At 40.4% G+C, this 23,305-nt stretch overlaps 1 protein-coding gene across 1 annotated transcript in view; it reads left to right on the top strand.

Annotated features, from left to right (window-relative positions):
- Nucleotides 1-7: 7 nt before the first annotated feature.
- Nucleotides 8-23,305, top strand: part of nphp4 (nephronophthisis 4) — a 60,175-nt gene continuing 36,877 nt past the window's right edge. Inside the window, exons 1-5 of the mRNA XM_020612563.1 lie at nt 8-69; nt 2,467-2,658; nt 8,955-9,142; nt 18,089-18,249; nt 19,197-19,353. Coding sequence (XP_020468219.1) covers nt 56-69; nt 2,467-2,658; nt 8,955-9,142; nt 18,089-18,249; nt 19,197-19,353 — 712 coding nt within the window. The 5' untranslated portion in view covers nt 8-55. The remainder of the gene's footprint in view (nt 70-2,466; nt 2,659-8,954; nt 9,143-18,088; nt 18,250-19,196; nt 19,354-23,305) is intronic.

Raw genomic sequence — 23,305 nt, 5'->3', positions numbered from 1 at the left:
GCAGCTTCAGGAGCTGCCCTTCACTCCTGTCCATGCTCCTGTTATCACTCTAGGGATGAATGCACCTAGGTGAGCCGTTCCTGTGATCTACTTATATGGGGAACAATCTGTTTTAGAAAGTAAAAACATTTTTATCCTGAACAACATCCTCAGGACAGTTTTGTTGAAGCTGCTATGAACAAATATGATCAGGTTTAAAAGACAAAAATCCCAAAATATGTTTAAATGTGTGATTAAATGTAGTTGCAATTGCATGAAGTAATAGTTGAATTGATAAGGAAAAAAGACAAATGGAGGTCACTTGTAATTGGCCGACAAGTGGCTGACAGCCTTAGTGATGCTGGACATTATATCCTTAAACATTTAATTTTATAACTTGTTTTTCCCCTGTTCAGGTAGAAATAATCTGTTTTTGCTATATTTTTTATTTGCCTTGAATATTTGCAGAAATTGATCTTAAATTCGGTATCTGGAACGGCTGACATCTCACCTTCTCCTCTCTCACACTAAAACTGTTCCTGATCCTGTGTGAGGAGTAGGTTAATGCCACTTCATGTACTGTATGTTGGTGTTGGCATCAGCTGTGTAATACAAATTGCAATAAAGAGGCCAACTGTTAGGAAACGGTCAGCACTGGCCAGTATATAGATAGATGCTCGTGATGTGTATCCTTGAAAATCCATTAGCTGTAAACTGACTTGAGTGGAATTGAATTCCTGGTCTGCTTTTCAGTAAAATGATGTTCTCTTGTATTCCATATATATGAAAGTATTACCTTGTCTTCCTAGATTAATACAATATTTCTTTTTCCCCTAGTTATATTTTTTTGTTATCAGCAACTCACTACAGTTTCTGTTGTGGTTGCAGCACAGGAGGGTGACCTGAGTGTTACTCATATATGATAGGAGACATTACTGAATGAATGATCACTTTAAAAATCCTTTTAAACACTGGTCTCAGTTCATGTCATGTTATCTACAGAGGGATATTGATGGGCTCCCTAATTGGCAGCCTGTGTGCCCTGGGTAATAGTATAGCTGTATGTCAGCTCTGAGGCACTTTAAAGAAATCGTTTTCTCAGCTTTTACATCTCACTTTGGGTAATGGCCTCAGCATTGTTTGTTATGAATTCCAGCTTTAAAGGAGATGTTTTAACGTTAATCTAGTTGTACAGAAGGTAATGAAATGAACTCGCAGTTACATCACAGCTAATAACAGAAACTGCAGAGGGTATCCTAATGGCAGTGTTAATGTAGCCCGACCTGTTGAGGTGGGACACAGACTGAGAAAGTACTCCCTGCAAATAATGGGCAAAGTAACACACAATCAAAGCATTGCATTAGTAGAGAGAGCCTTTAAATTACCAGCTGGCATTGAAACAGTTGCCCAATCCCAGAGTTTGGAATCAGACACAGTGCTGTTCAGTTCAGTGGGCTGAAACATCTCTGCCTCTTAACTTGGAGCCAAAACATCTTTGTGGCTGCTTTCGGTTTGAAATAACCCACTTCTCTGAGAAGAACAATGAAGTCTAAAGAGGTTTAACCGAAACTGTTGTGCATATCTGATTGATCCCATTCTGAAATAAAAATTATGGCTTGAATAGGAATTCACTGGGGCTAAATTAAGATATAACTAGATAGATGGGGAACAGACGGAAAGCCTGAAATTGACACGCCTGCAGAGGAAAACCCAGATGACTGTCTTCTTCACAGTTATTACCTAAATTTCTTTGATCAAGGCTTCATTCTTTCACAAATGTGAGCAGTGGGGTTGACTGTTTACCAGCTTGACACAGGCAGCGTTAGTGTTATGATAATCCCAAACATTATCATTCATTTTTCTGTACTTGCACTTTAGCCAGCCATCTGTGCATGCACTGTGTTTATCATACTCAGAGTGTTCGGTGTCAGCGCTGAAAGTATAAGTTATGAATGTTACCATAGTTGCAGAAAAACAGGTGGCAACTATGATTAGAAATAACTGCCAATTATACTAGAAAATCCTGAGGGAGAGCTTTGGCATCCTTTCACTCTCCCCTGTAAGTGTTCTCGTGGTGCTGCTGCTTGATGGATATCACTGACATCCTCATGATGTCTATCATTGTTTTGCCACATTTTTTGTAAAGTCCAGCTGGATGTTGCAATTCAGGTTTAACAACATGAAGCGATTAAAATGAAGTTATCTCCCACAAGATAAACTTTCTGAGTCAGAATGGAACTGATCTAAGATAAACAGCACTGGGTATAAAATGATAAAAGAGCACAGCATTCCACTCAGATCCAAACATTTTTTATGCCTCATTTACAACCACATATCACCCAAGTGAGGTGGGTGCAGCAAGGACTAAACACATTATCTCCCACTGCTCGTAAAGCATCAGGAGCAGCATTCACTTAAGTCTTTTCAGCTTGGCGAATGACTGATGCACTCATGACTTTGGAACATTCCTCTAATTTAACCCTTCAGCTCCTGCTCAGTCAGCTCCAGGGGTTCACTGGCCTACCTCTACTCCGCTGGCTTCCCCAACATCATGGATTGTAGTGGGCAGGTGGCGGAAGTCCTGGACCCCACAGAGCCCGTGCCCTTTGACCCCCAGCGTGAAGAGACTGACGTTCTACAGGGCAACTTGCTGGTGTTCCAGTTTTTGGCATTTACCAGGTAAGGCTTGCAGTGTTACTGTTGACTGATAGCTCATGCACTGTACTGTATGTATGTGTTGTATTGTCCTGATTCTGTCCCGCCTGTTTCCGTTCTCATGCTTTTATTTTGACATTGCTTCCTGTTTCTGTTTCACCTTAGTTTCGAGTTCAAAGTTCAAAGTGTTTATTTGTCATATGCAAAGTTAGGAAACGTGTTTCCCTGTACAATGAAATTCTTACTTTGCCGTCCACATGAATGCCACAAAATACAAATGAAATATAAAGCAGATAAATAAGTAAAACAAAATCTAAGGCACTTTAAGCAGCAAAAATGTAGCAATATAATACGAAAAATATAAGAATATAACAGAATGTATGCTGCATGGGAACAGCATGTGCAGCAGTCAACAGTCATTTTTGGACTTTTTACTTTAATCAGCATTCATTGTTTTCACTATTTTATAGGCAGCTTTCCCCCACCGGAAAGCTGTCAGATCGTTCTAGACTCATGTTCAGACATTCCGGCATTATTTTTGTATCTGTGATTTCTGTTTTTGACCACAAGAGTATTGTTTTGGCCTCCTGCTTCTGACTGTCTTATGTGTATCGATTATCGGACTGCCCTTTTTGACCTCTCGTTTGTGGATCCCTTGGCTGTGTGAGTTTGACCGGCACTGACCCTGGACTGTTAATATCGACTTTGATTGTGTTTCCTGGACTATTGCATTGTATGCTATGTACTGTGCTTAGTAAAAAGACAGTGTTTTTGCCTAACCTCGTCTGGCAATTTAATCAAGTTCACCTTCGACATCATTGGCAGCTTTACGCGCCGACCCTGACATGTATTTTTGGTTGTCATAATGATTAGCATAGATTTTGCTTATATGCTTTAAAGGTTACATATGATTATATGCCCAAGTGTTGCTGTAAATATCAAAGGTGGGAATAAGTGACACATGTGCAAGTCTCAAGCAAGTCCCAGGTTACTGTAGTGAGAATCAAGCAAGTCAAGTCAAAGCCCTTCAGTACTATGAGTCAAGCAAGTCACAAATTGGGTTGTATAAAATTCTGCTGATCTAGCCCAATTTCCACCTTTAGACGGCCTCACACACTGTGTTTTGGATTACATAAACTTCTCTGTGGAAAATACCATACCATCCAGGAGAATACGGTGTTTTCCTAACAACAAGCTGTGGGTGAGCCCCAAGTTAAAAGTACTGCTAAATGAGAAGAAGAGGGCTTTCCTCTCAGGGGACAAGGTAGAGCTGAGAAGGGTGCAGCAGGAACATACATGATCCAGAGGTGCAAGGCTAGCTACAGGAAGAAGCTGGAGCAGAGCATGGAGAATAACAACATGTGTGAGGTGTGGACAGGCCTGAAACATATCTCGGGTCATGGTAAAAGTGAAGATGGTCACCAGGTCGCGGGGGACAAGGCCTGGGCAAATGAACTGAATCTGTTTTTTAATAGATTTGACTCTACCCAGTCCTCAGCCCTCGCCTTGCCAGCCCCCCCGACTTACTTCTCCAGGTCAGTTGTCTCCCTGCAGCCACAGCTGCTCACACCTCAGCCAGACCTTGCCCCTCCTCCCACTGTCATGGGGGGTTCTCAACATCCCACAGCTTCTGAGCAGTCACCACCCGGCAGACCAGGTCAGGAAGGAGTTAAGGAGGCCCTGACCACATCAGCCCCAGGGTCCTCAGGGAGTGTGCAGACCAGCTCAGTGAGGTGGTCCTGTACATCTTTAACCTGAGTCTTAGCCTGGAGAGAGTCCCAGCCCTATGGAAGACATCCTGTGTTGTCCCAGTTCCCAAAATACCTCATCCTAAGGAGTCGAACCATTACAGACCCGTTGCCCTGACCTCCCACCTGATGAAGACCATGGGGAGGATTGTCCTTGGCCACCTTCGTGCCCAGGTGAGCTCGGCGGTCGACCAGCTGCAGTTTGCATTGGACTTCTCAAGTGTTTTCAACACAATCCAGCCGTCACTGCTGAGGGGGAAGTTGGAGGGGGCAGGTGTGGACAGGTTAACAGGTGTGGACAGTTAACCTGTCCACATGGACAAACAGACCTCATTTTATCAGGCTGCGTGAGTGTTTGTGCATGTGTCTGCTTTCACTGCTGTGTGGTTAACTCTGCCCTACAAAGTGGAGACACACCCAGCTAGTGTAAAGGGAGATGGAATGTGTCTGACACACTTTTGGTAGCTAACCATAGGTGTTTTTGTGGAAGAAACTTCATGGCTGCCATCATATCTCCCAGTTCAACCACAACAGGAAATGCCATTCAAACAGGAGAGAAGTGCTGTTTATATTTGTTTTTATTTTATTGCAGGGCTCAGATATTGAGATTGTGGACACCTTTAAATACCTGGGCGTCCACCTCAACAACAAAATGGATTGGACTGAAAAAACTGATGCCCTGTACAAGAAGGGCCAGAGCCGCCTCCACTTGTTGAGGAGACTGAGGTCTTATGGCATACTGTGGTGGCATCTGCTGTTTTTTATGCTGTTGTGGGCTGGGCGGGAGGTAGCATGGACAGGGACAGAAAGAGACTAAACAAGCTGGTCAAGAGAGCTGGGTCTGTCCTGGGCTGCTCCCTGGATTCCATCGAGGAGGTGGCGGACAGAAGGATGCTGGTAAAACTAACATCCATCATGCACGACCCCTCCCATCCTCCACACCACACAGTAGAGGCTCTGAACAGTTCCTTTAGCGCAAGACTGTTACATCCCCAGTGTAAGAAGGAGTGTTACCGCAGGTCATTCCTCCCCACGGCAGTCAGACTGTACAATACATCACTGCAAGGATAAGCCAGGTGAAAGTATGAGGGATTATGTAATAGTCAGCTGAGGTGCAATACTAAAATCCTGGGGTAAAATGCATGGTTAATATGCACATATGTAAATTCTGTTCTTGATTATTCAAATATTTGATTCTGTCTATTTTTGAGTACTTGGAATTTATTTATCAGGATGTGTGTGCGGTGCTTGTTCTCATGGTGTTGCTGCTTGAGGTACTGAAATTAGTTTATCAAGATATGTGTATGGTGTTTGTTTCGCATGGTTTTATGTTGTTTGTTCTCCACTGCTGCTGAAACACTGAAATTTCCCCATTGAGGGATCAATAAAGTACCTACCTACCTACCTACCATTAATTCCTTAAGAAACTATGGTCACAAAGTGGTCTTATTTCACAAATCTATTGCGATATTGTGATTATTAACTGCGCATTCATAGGCTATAAACTGCATAGGCTATAAAAGAACTGATGAAGCCTCTTGGATGAGAGGTGAAACGTCTTCGATCTAGAAATCTAAGTCCAGTTGATTTTTTCTAAGGTTTTTTCAGTTTACTATGACCTGGATGACTGAGAATCTGCACAGCTATAAACTAATCCTTAGCTATTAAAAAAGGCATGCCTTTCATGACCATCAGAAACTCTTCTCAGTAAAATGTGCAATCAGTCTAACAGCTTAAACGTAATGTCAGCTTTCTAGCTAAAATTTGAACAGTTAGATACAGTAATTCACATACTTACCTTTCTTTGTGATGTGTGTGTAGTGATAGATGAAGTTAGATGGTGTGGTGTACATGCCGCAGATTTTTGTGCTCCAGACTTTGCATACTGCTGTTTTCTTTTTACTGCCTTCATCTACAATGTAATCCTTGAATCCATATTTTATTATTTTTGGACTACCAAGCTGCTAGCTACAAAGTTGAAGTCAAGTCTTTTACCATTCTTAGTCAAGCAAGTCTCAAGTATGTGCATCTTCCACCTGCCTTGAGATTTATCTTTTATTTTGTTTTGAGCTGCTACCAATATATTTAAACCAGGCACAAAGTCCTGCTTTTCATCCTGTATACCCATATCCGGCATGCACGTACACTTACAATTGCAGAATAACTTATAAACATAGTTCCTGTCAGCAACCCAGCACAAAAGCCCTGGAGTCAGTGTTCTCTCTGTCGGGCTGATAGAGGGTTGGGGGTGGGGGTTGGTGAACGATGTGTACAAAACACACCACTCACTGTGTCCTTCTATCTTGTCATCAGCACTGTCAGTAGTTTGATAAAACCAGCTCACATATGTCTTGTTCATATGTCTTGACTCACCACCATGTAGCTATTTCCTATGTGCACAAATGGTTTTTAATTTCTTGCTGTAGGAGGCTTGTTATGCATAATGCACTTCTCATTGCTATGTATGAACAGACAGATTTGCTTTCAATTTGAATTAGTATGTGTAGATCAAAATACTGTGGCAGTAGATTCCATCATCTTTGTGTTGATTCACCTCAGGGTGCTCCAAACATTAGAAACAAAAATGATTTGAATTTCCAGACACAGATATTTCATATTTCACATGATTCCATTTGTTTATGTAACACTGCTGAGAACGCTTCATCTTTTGTTTCATTGTCAGTGAGGAAGTGTTCCATACACCATTTCACATAGGCTATAGAATTTACTAATTAACAGCATTTCGGTTTATTTGAACATCTTCAGGTGATGATGTGAGCACTCACAGCTCCACCAGTATGACATGGTTAAAGTTGAACCAGGAAGTCAGTCTGTTAACTGTGATGAAAATTTATATCAGACAGTTCAACTATTAGTTTGGTTAACCTGGAGTGTTGTTTACAACCTCTCTGATTATTTAACTACTTGTGTTGTCTGCGTTTTGTCAATGTCCGAATTATCCTTCAAGGGGCTCAAATTTCAACAAGATGTCACCCTACTGGCACCAGTTTAACTAACAATTTTAGTCGTGCTGCAAATTAGGCAGTGAAGCTAACACAAAGTTTTCCCCACCTAGTCTGTGCTGAGAGATCAGTAATGACATGTTTCCTATCTCCAGCTTTTCCCAGCACAGCATCACTCTCCTGTTTATTCCAAACAGGCTATTAAATCACTTCATTTCTGCAGGCGAGTTGGGAGAACATTTGGGAGTGAAAACCTAGTTATATTTTAATATCAGAAAGCACAACTTTTTAACTTTATGTGTCATGAAGGTATAAAAACTTATTTGATTATTCTTCCTCTTTTTCAAGGCTACCCTAAGGGCCATCTGGAGTGTGACCTGAAACCACACACTTAAGCACCAATCTCTGTGGCTTTCTGTGGAGTGGGGTGGGGGTTACCTCATAATTATGACAAACAGATATGGCAGGCAAGAGTGTAGGCAGCAGTAGCACTTAGGCAAGCAGGGAGCCAGTGGATATGCTGTGTGATTTCGACCTCTCACCCGGGCGCCAAAATTATCAATCTTGTCTGTTTACACAATGAATATTAATGCTGGCTCCTCTGTGAAGATGGAGCATCTTTAACAGTGGAATATCAGAGCCTGTGATTGACTGGGAGGTCACACGCTGCTCTTATTTGATTCCACTTTGAAATTTCCAGTTCTGACAGCCTGTCCCCCATCATGGGGCGCCTACAAGCACTTGCTGCTTGATTTCAGATGCCATTTCTGTTTCTCTATTGTTAAATACTGGTGACTGGTTGCTAATCTATTCATTGGACAGAAACAGAAAGATGCACATCCTGAAATCTGTGTATTATCTCATGTGGTGCATGCAGGCTCACTGAGACCTTTTGTGGGTCATCCACAGTTTGAAGTGTGTGTTTAGTTTTATGTGTGCACATGTGTAAAATCGCACTCAGAGAGAGGTGTTTGTGTGAAAAAAAAATACACAACCCCAGCAGGTTTTGGTACTCACACAGAGTATTTTATTTCCTCAATAGGGGTCCTAGTAAATAAAGAATAAAAAAGAAAGCATTGTCTTAACAGATAACCTAGAATATAACCATATTTCAACAGACAAGATTTCCCCTCTTCCACAGATGTATTGTAATGAGTTTTAAAGAAGAAGTCAAGCTATCAACTTATCATGAATCAAAGGTATAATCAGCAGTCCAAATTACAGCCACTTTTAAGGCATGATTTACCCTTTTAAATTCTAATCCTCATTTTCATGATTAGGTTTTCACTTACAAGTGGCTGTAAAGCTGAATTACTGGTGGGGCATAAAAAAATGCATATTTGATTTTTTCTTTAGGGGAATTGTCTGAAGTAAATCATTAGCTGAAATGCGATTTACTCCCACAGGTTTTTTGTGACATTTTCAACCATTAATTTTCAACCGTGCACACCGCTCCAGTCCCCACAAAGATTAATGATGTAATCAAAACATCACAGTTAGAAGTGAATTAAAAATATTCACTGTAGTAAATGACATACACTTGTGCATATTATTATTATTGCACTCAGCATTGTTTTCTGAATAATCATCTGCCTTTGTGTTTTGACAGAATTCCAGCAGTGGGTGTTGGTCCTGATTGGCCTGGCAGCATCTACTTCACCTTTCAGTTCTATCGCTTCCCACCAGTCACGTCGCAGCAGCTCAAACTACTGTCCAGTGACAAGGTTCAACAGAAAAGTACTGAGCCACTTCCCTGTGTCCTTGCCTCCATCAACAAAGATGGCACTGTCAACTCCGGTCAGTATCCACCACTGCAAACGAATAAATAAATAAATAAAAATAACAAAAAAAAAATCTTCACTTCCTCACTGGGAATGGGAATGGAGAGTCGAGCCTTCAGTGGCTCCACGTGCATTGCCTTATTAAATATTTATGGTGAATGAAGCTGTTGTTTCTAAGCCTTTTACATGTGAAGTTTGGATGCACTTTGAACATCTTAATACCATTAAAGTTTAAAAAAAAATTCTTGCCCTTCCTTCACACATTCACTTTCATTCCTATCATGGGATGAAACTGTCATCTTGAAACTTACGTGAAACAGCTGACAGTAAGAACTGGTCATGTTGTTTGTTGTGTTCGTGTCCATGTTGGAAGGTGAGAAACTGCATGTATTAAGTAATAACCCTGATGTATGGCTTGGAAAATGCTCACGCTTTTTGTAAGTCCCCGTCACTGATTACCGACAGTGTTACTGTTATATATCTGTTATAGAATTTGGATATAAGCTGGGATGTGATTCATTTTACTGACCTCCAGGTTAACATTGTACAGTCAGTGCGTACAAACTGCAACCTTGTTCCATGATGTTCTCTGATGCACTTCTCTTTCATTCAGCCGAGCGGGCGCTGATTGATGTCAAATCTATTCATGTAGCATCTAATGAAATGGAAGAGATATTACAGCTTCTGACAGAACGTGATATTGAACACACAAACAGTTCCTCCCCCACCCCCCTGCTCTACGCCTACCCATATTCTCTATTCCCCAGACATACACTCCAGTCTAATTCTGTCAATATTTCTCTGTCTGTCTCTGTGTCTCTCTCAGTCTATATTATCCAGTGTGCATTTCCACAAAGCCCTCCAACATTCAGACAGCTGTTTCTATATGTTGTATGGCTGGGGGCCTTTATGCAATTATACTTACAACTGCTGAACTTCTTAATTAAAGGTGCTAAGGTTATCTTATGACAGTTAGTTTGTTCATAGCTTATGTGTTGTTCCTTCTGTTATCAACTCTCTACAGCTAGAGAGACCGGTGTTGGCCCACACCTGCCCCCTCCAAATCCTGAACCATAACAGAAGTGAAATACTATTTATGTACAAATAAGAGCTACTGTCTACATAAAGATGTTATTGTACTTTGTCATTAAATAACTACTTAAAAAGAAGCTTTAAAAAACTCAACTAAGTGAAATTTGAGCAAATTCTAATGTGACCTTAATCTGTTCTTTTCTTTTTGTTTGTTTTTGTAAAGTATTTTTTTATTTATGTTTTTATTTTGTTTAATTTGCTTCCAAAATTACAAGTTTCATCATTTAAATATATACTATATGGACAAAAGCCTGATCATTAGACCAACAGTGACTTTAATGACATTGCATTAAAATATACAGACTTTCATATGGAGCTGATCCCACCTTTGCAGCTATAACAGATTCGTCTTTTCTTGGAATGTTTTCCACAAGGTTTTGGAGTGTTTCTGTGGGAATTTGTGCCCATTCATTCTGTACAGCATTTATGAGGTCAGGCACTGATGTTGGATGAGAAGGCCTGGCTTACAATCTCCATTCAAGTTCATCCCAAAGGTGTTTGATGGGTTTAAGGTCAGGGCTCTCTGCGGGCCAGTCAAGTTCTTCCACACCAAACTCATCCAACCATGTCTTTATGGACTTTGCTCTGTGCACTGGGGCACACTCATGCTGTAATAGAAAAGGGCCTTCCCCAAACTGTTTCTACAAAGCTGGAAGTATAGTGTTGTCCAAAATGTCTTGTTATGCTGTAGCATTAAGACTGCCCTTCACTGGAAGTAAGGGGTCTAGCCCAGACCCTGAAAAACAGCCCCATACCAATATCCCTCCTCCACCCAACTTCACAGTTGGCAGGGTGGAGTTAGGCAGGTAATGTTCTCCCAAACCCAGATTCGCCCATCTGACTGCTAAACAGAAAAGTGTGATTCAGAACACATTTCCATTGCTCCGCAGTCCAGTGGCGGTGTGCTATACACCGCTCCATCCCACACTCGGCATTGGACTTGGTGATGTGAGGCTTGCATGCAGCTGCTCGGCCATGGAAACCCATTCCATGAAGCTCCTGTTGGACAGTTTTTGTGCTTACAATAGGTTGGAGTGTTGGCGACATGTACACAACATGCACCTTAGCAGTCGTTGACCCTGCTCTGTGACTTTATGTGGTCTTCCACTTCATGGCTCACTTGCTGTTGTTCCTAAATGCTTCCACTTTCCAGTAATACCACTTACAGTTGACCATGGAATATCCAGCAGGGATGAAATTTCACCAACTATCTTATTGCAAAGGTAGCATCATAACACAGTACCACACTTGAAGTCACTGAGCTCTTCAGAATGACCCATTTTGTGTCACAAATGTTTGTAAATGGAGACTGCATGGCCAGGTGCTTGATTTTATACACCTGTGCCAATGGGTCTGGTTGAAACACCTGAATTCAATAATTAAGAGGAGTGTCCCAATACTTTTGTCCATATAGTGTATCATATTATACACACAGGCCGAACAGTTACACAGAACAACTGGAGGTTCTGATTTTATTGAACAGGTGGTAATTTTAAGTGATACCGATGTCTAAACAACACTAATAGTACCACAGAAATATAAAGTAGGAGTACAACTTTTACAATTACACACAAGCTACAATTTAACCAATTTATGGTTAAATTGTAGGATGTAAGAATTTAAAAGAAATTTCTAGTAACAAAAGGTGTTGTAATTAGGTCTCTAAGTATTTGTACTTTGAGATCACAGCAAGTGAGAATTTTAACTTAAGGGCAGCAGTGGGACAAACTGGAAGCTAATCGTAACAGCAGATCAGTATGTACTGTGCTTTTCTTGGCAGTTATTTGCTATGGATGGGAATAATCCTGTATATACCCTACACAACCGCCCACACAGCTCTTTATATTTGCTTTCTGATTAGAACTCTTCTCAGGACTGTGTGGGCATGGAAAGACTGTGCTTGACTGACATGTCTGTGACTTAATGGTTGGTTGCATCTGTTAAGATTAATTCAGTGCTGAAGCCAATTTTCATCTAGTGACACAACATAATGTATCAATTAAACAAACATTAGTCATAGCTAGCTAGTAATGTATACACTAAACTTGCACATGTGTAACGTTTGTGTTTGATGTGAGGGGCAACTCAGTATCAAAAATCACCAGATAATCCATTTTTTTCCCTCCTTCTCTTGGCTCTGTACTTTTTTATAGACATGCACAAATTGTCCTCTCAAGACAAAGCAAATATAGTTATTCAATTCACAAGATACAACTTTGCTTAAGCAAATGATCTGTTGCCATTCAGGTATTACACCAAACCTGAAACCTGTTGTTTCAATGGAAAGTTCAAAATTTGTAGATCAGTGAAATCTTGTTCACCAGGTGCAAATCTGCAACACTCAGTATGCTTTGTGTCTACAACTTTGCTTCATAGTTTTTATAAACAGTTCTACATAAGCACAAATGTTTTTCTAAAAACAACAAGGTTACAAAAAGGGAATGATTGTGGTTTGTGCTACATTTAGGGAACCTTTGTGTTCATGGTAAAGGCTGTATTCCATTATAAAGCCTCATCCGGTTCTTTCAAACCAGGAACTCAGAGGGACGACTCAGACCACTTGAGTATATAAAAAATATAACCGTGCTGGTTTATTCAAAGAGGCACAGGCAAGAATTAACACTTCGAGTCCAGAGATCTTCCAACCCCCAGGCTGCCCAAGCAGCCCGGAAGCAGAAAAAACCCCGAACCAAGAATTCCTATACAATATTAATCATTTCTGGGCTAGCCCATTCTACGCAGGGCGTCAAACCGTGACGTCACCTGATATGCCAGCTTGGCAGCTGAGCAGAGCAGTAGACAAAACATGAAGAAAATAATGTGTGTGGCTGTTGTTTTTGTGGTGTGTATCTAAAACAATTTGACATAACATTACCTTTCTCTGCTTTAACTAACCTTGCATTTAACAGCCTGAGGAAGACATCCTGGCTACACTAACATCTTCTAATACAACAGATCTCTAATCAATATCTATCTAACTAAGAAATTACCTAACAATGGTTATACTAATAACTTGACTAAGTTTAGGGAGTGATCATGGTAATTGTTAAATGAAACCAGTGTTGACTGTTCGTACGAAAATGGGAGGCAAATGGTCTGAGACTCCAGCTCCAACAGTGTTCTTCTACTTCCTGTTGTCATTCTTCTTAGAGGACAGTCTCCTGCTATACAGTACTATACATCCTAACCTGATACAGTGCCTTGCGAATCAAAATGTGTGGCCACCTTGCTTTAGAGAAAACATGATGAAAATATGCTCACCTGTAAAAACCCATCAGCCCATTATATCAAATCTGACAAAGTGTATTAGGTTCATGATACTGCATTGAGGAGCCCTAGGTGGCCAATATGTGTTTTTTGTACTTGTAGACAAAAGGTACCTGGTACATGTACACGTAGCCTTAGTCTGCTGTGATACTCTGGATTGCGTCACTCTCTGCCTCCGTCTGTACGCTTTGTACCTTCTTACTGTTGTCTTTGCCTGCAGCCTTTGCAGCTATGTAGAGAATTGTTGATCCCTGGCAGGACTTTCAGCCATCCAGGTTGTAGGGGGGACTGGGTGCTGCTCCTCATCTGTAGACCTAGCTGCATGTGCATACACACACATACACACACAGCCCTGTACAACCCTTGAGCTCGATCTGTCAGCTCCTCCCCACTTGTGAGCACCAACACACTCCTGCTTTCCCTCTGTGCTCTCATTGCCACCCATTCACTGCACAGAGCATGCTGGGAGAATTAATGGTCCAAATGGAGACAGCTGGCGGGCGGCTGGGGACAGGGGTGTGAAAATGGGAGGTGAGGGAGTCTGCATGAGTGAGGTTAAAGTAAGAGGAGTTCTGAAGCAGCACAGAAATCTGAAGGATGCTTTGGTCTTTGTCTTTCTTCCCCTGTCTCTTTATGTTTTTCTTGCATGCTGTAAAACAAGACTGTTGTTTTACCTTTATTTATTCAGGGTAGAACCAGTGAGAGGCCACCTCTCTTTTGCCCAGTACAACCACAGACTGACCTGTGGCCACTGAATAGCTGGGGTTGAGGACATTACTCAAGAGCACCACAGTGGTGTTAATGTGGGTGAGGCAAGCGCTGCTTTCTCACCAGTCCCACCCAGATGTAATCCTGCAGGTCCAAGGATTGAACTGGTGGCCCTCTGGTCCATCATAATCAGTTTTCTACTTGAGATCAAATGAAGGTTCCTTTATTAAGTTTTTGTTCTGTGTTTTTATGTTTCTTTCAAATGTCTGATCAGAAAAAAATGGTCCAGTGTGAGCATATTTTACTCAGCAGTCTGACAAACCTTCTCTTTAGCCTGCCTTAACTGTAACTTACCTTTAAGGAGCTGCAAACCACCACAACCAAATTTTTGTCACTTTTCACTGCAAAGACTTATAGTATGTCCTGGCTTTTCTACTTGATGAGAAGAAAACAGAATATTACTGTAGTATGTGATTTGATACATTGAGAATAAAATTATATTTTGGATGTGTAAATTCATTCTTCACTTAGATTAGTACATGAATTAAAATAACAAAGCTTAAAGATCCATGTATAAGCTGAACTGCATCTCACATCAGCAGTCTATAAATACAGTACCTAATCCAGTTGCAGAATCAAGTGGTGAAGGGTCAGTCATCATTCAGGAGTCAGTGAACAGCCAGAGAAAGATCCGTGACACCTGAGCTAGTTCCATTCACCAACAATGAAGATCATGTGATATGACTGAAAGCTCATGGGGAAGTTGTTTCCACATGCATTTAGTCATTTAGATTCATTGCAAATTGATTATTTTATCAATCACTTGAAACCATGAAAAGGTAAATTACATCTGAGAAGTGATTGAAAAGGATTTGAATTCTAAATGTCTACTTGATACTGGAATCAGAACCAATGAAACCATGCTGGGCCCCAACCCTAACTATAGGGATTGACATTTGCTATCAAAAGAAAGCACTTGAGCCCTAAGAAACACTCACTGGTAGCAGTGGTGGCCTCCAGTTAGGTTGTCTGTCTGTCTGTCTGTCTGGATACATCATGGGAATACTGCATTAAATGTATGTGTGTGTTTGGTAAAAAAAAAAAAAGAAAGAAAAGTTTTCCTTCAGTTCTGATCTGGAAAGAGTCAGAGGGCCTTGCTGGGCTCTTTAACACAGCAGGGCTGTCACCACAAGCCCTTATTACTGGGGGGGCGACTGTGGTTTGGTGGCTAGAGCGGTCATCTCCCAACCGGAAGGTTGGAGGTTTGAATCACGGTGCCTGCAGTCCACATGTCGAAGTGTCCTTGGGCAAGACACTGAACCCCAAGTTGCACCCGATGGTTAGAGCCATTGGTGTGAGTTGGTGCCGATGGTTCTCTACTGGAAACAAATTCTGTGTGTGTAACATACTTGGCCAAGTAAAGTGGTTGTCCTATTTCGTTTCTACACGGTCAGTTGGTTCTTCATTAACTCTGGGAGTCAAGTTAGCACAAAAACCCAAACTCACACCTTTAATACAGACATGGTAGCATTAACATGCTGCTACAGTTTGGGTTTGCGCTGCAACTGACTGTATCCTTTCACCAGCTGAGTTGATCACTGATGGGGTCCGCTTCATTTGAACGGCTTAGAGGATGAGTCAAATTTTAAGTCGGTACACTGGAGAGCGGTCATCAGAGGATCACAGTGATTTCATTTTACATTCTCAAATTCAATCTGGGCTTTTACTTTAAATGAACTGAATCAAATTGGAATAGCTGGTGTGCGCATCCCTGCATGTGACCTTGCAGGAGTGGACAAAATAACAAACGGCTCACAGTGCCAAGTATTGAACGACAATTTCAGCCGTCTGTTGCCCTTGGAGCAGTTTCAATCCTCAAACTGTGTGTATAGTATTTTTTCTGAAAAGGAAAACCTTTTTATTCTGAGTGCTGAAGAGGGAAATTTACTCCTCTTCAATGTCCAGAAGTGTCGACTGCGGAACTGTTGATTAAAGTCATGACTGTTCATGAAATCACTCTTTTTTGGCAGTGTGTTAGGAGCCATCATCATCTTGAATTGTGGGAACCCTAGGGTGCTGCTTCTGGATAATGGTCCCATACTTCCCGGTTATTGTGCTCCCATGCAGCACAATCATGGGAACTAATAATAACTCCCAAATAATCCCAGTAGATGCTGGCCATACCAGTTTAGCTCCATTCATAAGGTTAACAGCTGGTTACAGATATTATAACTGAAAGAATGAAAGGAAAGACTAAAATAATGATCAGATCTGTATCTCTTATTTATTCTCCAGGCTGTGCATCTGTTTGTGTTGTTTTTGTCAGTGTTTTAGTTCAGTTTTTGAGATGTGTTTACTTACTTTGCCATTGCCCCAGTGCAGTTTATCATTCAAATGGATGACTGATTAATTTAGCCTTGCACTTCCATATAAATGGGGGACATTGTGAGAGAGATAAAAGAACAGGAATGGTTAAAAATGATGCAACCAAGGCAGAGATGTCCTTACTTTTAATTAGCATGGTTCAAGCTCCAGAAGCACAGGGTCCTTCACTTGCTACAACCCGTTTGTAACACTTGCTTCTAAGCCTAAGCTTGGATAACCCTGATAGCATAAGAGAAAGACTACATTACTGAATAATCCGCTACTGCTACTTACTGCAGTGTAACAGTAATAAATTTTCATAAACCAGTTTGCCCCCAATGGTTAGAGCCATCGGTTGACTTGGCGTGTGTGTAACATACTTGGCCAAATAAAGGTGATTATCTTTATTATTATTATCCTTTTATATAATTTCAACCTAATTAAAATATGGCAAACAGATCAACTGTGTTGTAAAAATGAACTTTTTTCACCTGCTCACTAAGGTAAAGTACTTCCTTACTCACAGGAACCTTGAAAGAGTAATTCATGCTTTTATCAGTTCAAGAGCCAACCAGTCTTTTCTTTCTCATCTCCAGCTAGTACAGAATGCTGCTGCTCAGCTTTTATCCAATAATCCCAAGTGTGAACATTTAACTCCTGTTCTTTATTCCCTCTGTTGGCTCCCTATATGTTTTGGGATTGATTTTAAAAGTCTGATGCTCACCTTTAAAGACCTAGCCCCTTCATAGCTGGCAGAACTTTTGGATCTTCAAATAATTGTCAAATCATTTCCAGCAAATATCAAATAGCATTTTTGCTTGAAAAGCCCATCCCTAGTGTGAAGTATTCCTTGTTGAAATGTTTTAAACCTTAACTTGTTTTTGCTCTTGTTACTTCATTTTACTTTTTTATACTTGTGTAAAGCACTTTGGTCAAACCTGGTTGTTTTAAAGCGCTATATAAATAAACGTTGATTGGATTTGATTTAAAATAAAAGCACAAATAAAATTCCTTAGAGCTCTATTTATATAGAAAAAAAATGCTAGTGGCACTAACTTTGCAAAGATGGTGTGGAAATGTAAAAACTAACTTCTTTTAAATACGATGACTGTCCAGTGCTGCTGTGGTCTTCTTTTGCCAGCTGCAGACAACTTGAGTGGTTACTTAGTTCAGCGTTCTCCTTAGTGCTGCTGTCCACGCCTGTCTATATCTTTTGGGAATCTGCACACAAAACAAGATACATATTGTAAAATAACTTCTTGCTTGTGAACTGGTATTCCCTTTTGCTTGGTTTTGATATTTCTTGTACTAGAACACCCGGAATCGAACCATTTACAGCAACTAACCTCTGCATACACTTTATCACAGATCAATCTCAGGATTTCAAGAATTGATATTGAAGCATTTAAATAAAAATCACATTTATCAGAAGATCTATATGTTTATCCAGCTGTAATTAACAGTGTAGGATTCATAACAGATTTAATAAATAGTCCCTATTTTGAATGAAGTCTCCTCTCCCTGTGTCCAGGCTCTCCAGGTCTGGAGGTGAGGTTCAGAGTTGATGACAGTTTCCTGAGGCCAGGAGAGAAGCGCTGGTTCCTTCGCTACCTAGCCCTCCACACCATGCACATCGACATCTGGGACAGTGACTCATTGCTCCTCATAGGTTCTACAGCCATTGAACTCAAGGTAAAAAGGTGAAAGTCATAAGTAATGATTGTTAGATATAGTATTACCAATTAAACTCAGACTGCAAATCACCAGCCAAATTTCCACAATTAAGCATCAGAAAAAGGAACAAACATGGTCTGTTTACACGTGCGTTGTCAACTTAGGACTTAATTTCATCACAGTGCGGTGCATCTGTCATGAATTCAAGCATTGTGTACAGCTTTTATTAAGTCATTTAATGGAGTGAACCTGGCTTTAGTGAGAAAACTACTATGGATAATAAAATGTTAAATATAAAAACAACTCACTGTATCAACCACATTTTCTCAAAACAAAAAGACATTTCATAATAGTTATGAATGGTCCCTCTCCGCCTGTATTGGGAGCAGAGTAAACACAAATGATCTTCATTTTTTGACATATGCAAACATGAGGGGTGTTTTAGTAAACAGAAAAAATATATCGGAGTTGAAAACGTTTGTTGTCGAGTGTGACTCGGTTCATTTTGAACAACCCCAGCACTGTTGCACCTTGTGTACTCTGCATTCAAGGATCTGGACTTTTCCTCCCATTTTAACTTCTGAGGAGGAACAAACCACAGATTAAAAGCTTTTTTAATTTAGGTGTTTTTAGTTCAGCTTTTTTATTAATTGCACAGAAACCCTCTTGTCAACCTTTATGTGGAGCTAATTTGATTGAATCTTTTAAAGCACTTAATGGGAAAGAATTAAATTAATAGTTTACAACAGAGCTGAGCAATTTTGAATATGACCTCATCTATTAAGCAATTATGCAAACTCCAGCAGTTCCCAAGCTGTTCACACATTTTCATTTTCTAGCTAGTCTGTCTTTTGTTATTTTCCTTTATGTCTTGATCAGCCCATTTCAGAACATCAGCGTTCACATGCAGTCTCTCAAATAAATGCAAGTCATGTCCTTTTCTCCTGTCTGTTTTGCATTCCCAGTATATGTTGCGTCATGGTAAATCAGCAGTGCAGGCTCTTCATGAAGTAGAGGTGCTGACCACAGATTACATGGGAGAGGACAACCTGCTGATGAGCGCAGATTTGACGGTCCACACCATTGTCAGGGGATGGTTGCACATGCGAACAGGCAACATAGGTAAGCACAGCAAGAAATTTTTGACTCTGAATAGTTGAGGTCATGACTTGGTTAGAAAATATGACATCAACATAGAAAAACTATTAGAATAAAACATGTAATGGAATCAAAGGAAAATGCCAAGAGTTATCTGAGGTCATGGATTTGCAATGTCCCAATCCAATTTTTGTGTCCCCAGTACTGATCTGATTCCTTTAAAATTAAATATTTTGCAATAATCGGATTCCAGACTAGACAGATACAGATGGCTGACAAATAAAAGGAAAAATACATCATAAAGTGCTTTATTAAGGTACTGGCACCATGTGTTTTGATGATGGTGGTAGAGACACTGTAACTGCTTCAGCGTAGGCTGAGACCTGGTGACTGTGAACCATTCAGTGACCCCTAGTGGATGGGGGCACTGTCATCCTGAAAGAGATGACTCCCATTAGGATGGAAAGGTTTCATCACAGGATAAAGGTGATCACTCAGAACAACTTTGTACTGATTGCAGTGACCCTTCCCTCTGAGGAGACAAGTGGAGCCAAAACATACCAGCAAAGTTCCCACCACAGCATAAGAGAATCACTGAATCCCCTCACTGTGTGGGTTAAACAAACATTTTTTTTTCCTTAAATTTGCAGCACATCTTTATATTAACTATGGAGTTAACTTCATTTCAAAATAAACTGTATCTAGTACTGCTCCCATTGGGACACAGAAGAGGGTTGAGAGTGAACAAATGGGATGAGGCCTGCAGTGAGTAGCTGGGGAGCTGTGTTCCTGAAACATGTAGGTAAATAAAGAAACAGCCAGGAAAACAAGAACTTGAATGTTTTTTTCTTTTTAGCTTTGAAAAAAATCAACTTTCAGTATTACCCAAATCTGCTTCTACCTCTGAATTATTTGCAGGAGTGTTTTATATTCAGGTTATATTCTGTTTGGAGTCTCAGATTATGAAGTAATGTTGCCTGTTTATTCTTATTGATGTGTAGAGTTGGGAAACGACAGTGAATCCCTAGTGCTCTTGCTCCTGTTGAAAGTCTTCTGGAGGTGTGCAGGCTTGCAAAGCAAACACTGTTCCAAAGCAAAATATCTTGATGTGATAGATCCACTCCATCTAGCAGTGAGCCCTTTTCCTCTTCCCTTGCACACATCCAATTTGGCATGGCAATGGCAGCTACTTCGGCATTAATCATCTATTGAAACGATACTCCCTCACATAAACAATGCATCATTCTCTGGGCCTCAAACTCTGCTGAGTGTCATTATTGGAGCTAAATATGCCAGTACTTTCTCATTGTGCTTATCACTCAAAGCAGGTTGGGAGCACAGTGGGTTATTGGGTGTGCTAGGGATGGAGGGGGGAGCATTGTGTCTGGCATGTAAATTCCAATCAAGGCTCAGATATCCATCAGGCGCCATGGCCGACAGTCAGAATCAATTTAGGGAGGGAGGACTGGCGAGCAGTTTTCTTTGTTTCTGCTTCCATCTGTCACTGCCTTTCTCACGTTCACACTTTCGCTCTTTCGTTCGCTCTTTATCACTGTCTCCCTGTTCCTCCTGTTTATCCATTTACCTCTTACCCTTCTATCACTCACTCACTCTTCCACCCTCTTTCTGGCCGGTTGTTTTTGCTCTCACCTCCTCTTTATCCACTGTGTTTCTCTTCCTTCCCCTGCTCCACCATCAAGCTGTAATGAGTCAGCACTCTTATTTTGTTGGTGGTAGATGATGTGAAGCGCAGATATTAATGTTTACTGTGGGTGCAGGGTGCAACAGTATGACGGATGGATATGCTATGTGAAGACACTGACAGAGATATGATGGGATGGACACACACACAAGCATGTGTGCATATTAAATCACTCACATATGCCAAGAAGACATGTATACACACAGACATAAACAGGCAGGTGTAGCAGAGCGTGGACAGGTTGTGTGATGAGGTAGGATGGCAGAAATGAGAGGCAGGCAGGTAAAATATATCACCAATAACGTGAGAACCCTGTATTTCCAATTTTTATGATTTTCATATTCAGTAGAAGGATTATACGGCTTCTCTATGGTTTGCAAAGTTCTACTACCTTTAAATCCTCACACAATTGAATAAAAAATGCACAGTACCCAAGCCAGACTGTGGACCGGCTGTATATCTGTGTTGACACTAATGCAGCATCTGTGCTTTTGCTTGAGAGGTAAGGGAAGGTTGTCTGAAAGTGGTCGATGTCACGGGGTGATAGAAAAGACAGAAAGAGGAGCTAAAGCTGTTTTCATTGAGGGTGAATTTTCTCTTTTTTGTGAGGATTTTGTTGATTTAGATAATTGTGCTGATTTACTATCAGCCATGCATTACAATATAGTTATGTTGACTAGATTAATGTGTACCAAAAATTGTTGACTAGTGGCATTTAATGTACATTACCCAACTTCAGACTTTATTTAAAACAGGCTCCCATATATAGACAAGCCTATATTTCTAATTTCAATGGCTTTTAGAAATGTACATTATCTTTTTTATTAAGAAGCCTCTATTTTCTGATCTATTCCTGCTTCAGTTTGTTCACAATGCTGCTTATTGTTAACACAAACTCAAAACTCACTCCACTCTTATAATACATTCAGTAAATGGTACATTTTTACACAAGATTTCTCTCAACAAAATACAAAAACAGAATAATATCACATTCACTACTCTGCTGCTCTGAGTTTCTCTTTCTTTATAGAACTACTATTTCAAATTATTGAAATTTGAAAAAGAAGTCCGTATTTCTATTGAAAAGTGAAACTCACTGTGGTGAGTATGGCATGGTTTCGTTCTTAGACGGATGGAGTTAGTATTTTGATTATGTCCAGTAATGACTTTTTCTCATTTTTGTGTTTCAGTCATGCATGCTGTTAACATATCTTGATTTTGCCCTGTTGGCACTTTATCAGAATTTAGCTTTACTGGAAAAAGTGAGTGACAGACTGTCTTCTCCAAATGAAAAATCTTGAAGCACCAATGGTATTCTTTATAGGGATGTAACAATCCATCGATCTGGATCAAGACATTGATCAAACATCCTGCAATCCGATGATGTCGATGCAAAACGTAAACATCCATGTCTTGTGTGCTTTTATTTTGACAGCCAGCCATATACAAACACATTTCTGGTGAAGCGCTGTTCTTTTCAAACTGGACTTAAAGCGCCAGGCAGTGCAGCCAGACTTCGCAGGGCTGACACGTGTCTCACATGCATGTCTTTGAGTCAGCGTGGACTGACACATTTGATAGATTGAATTTTATCTGTTGCTTGAGAGGGTCAAGTGCTTTCTATGAAAACTGAACTTGACCTGTAGCAGCCAATAAAAATACACAAAGTCAACTTTCGCATCAGAAACAAGTCCTGGTTACGGAAGTATTCTGGATTAAAAAGCACACACACAACAGTAAATGTGAATGTTAGGTTTTAAAGAAAACTTCCACTGCAATGTTGGAAATGTGTTTTTCCAGTGTAAATGCTTCCTATCACAAAAGGGTTTATGCTGAATTGGAAAGTCATCATTGGTCCTTATTTATATTTAAATAACACCTAAAAGTGGAGCTCAGTACATTTTTAAAATTATACTTACTGTTACATTTTAGTATCAGCAAACATCGGATCTCTGGCAGAGAGAATTGATATAGGATATCGTGATGAGAATTACACCCTTAATCCTTTATAACTATAACAAGGTGGGATTGTCAGGTAATTAATTAAATACCAATGATATACACTGTTACGCCTCATACTACAAAGTAACCTTTATAGCATCATAAAGGACAAAAGGAAATGGGTTAATTAGAATAACAGAGTTGTGAAATCATTTAGCTGGAACATGAGGGGATTTGGTTTTGCAATGGCCTCAAGGAAGTGCATCCACACAGTGTGAGTATATAAATTGTGATGACTGCCTGCTCCTCCTATGAAGTGATGAATCTGACAGG

The sequence above is a fragment of the Monopterus albus genome, unplaced genomic scaffold, assembly GCF_001952655.1.
Source record: "Monopterus albus unplaced genomic scaffold, M_albus_1.0 scaffold126.1, whole genome shotgun sequence".
Taxonomy (NCBI): Eukaryota; Metazoa; Chordata; class Actinopteri; order Synbranchiformes; family Synbranchidae; genus Monopterus; species Monopterus albus.
Note: the sequence above shows the minus strand (reverse complement) of the source record. Positions and strands in the feature narration are given on the sequence as shown.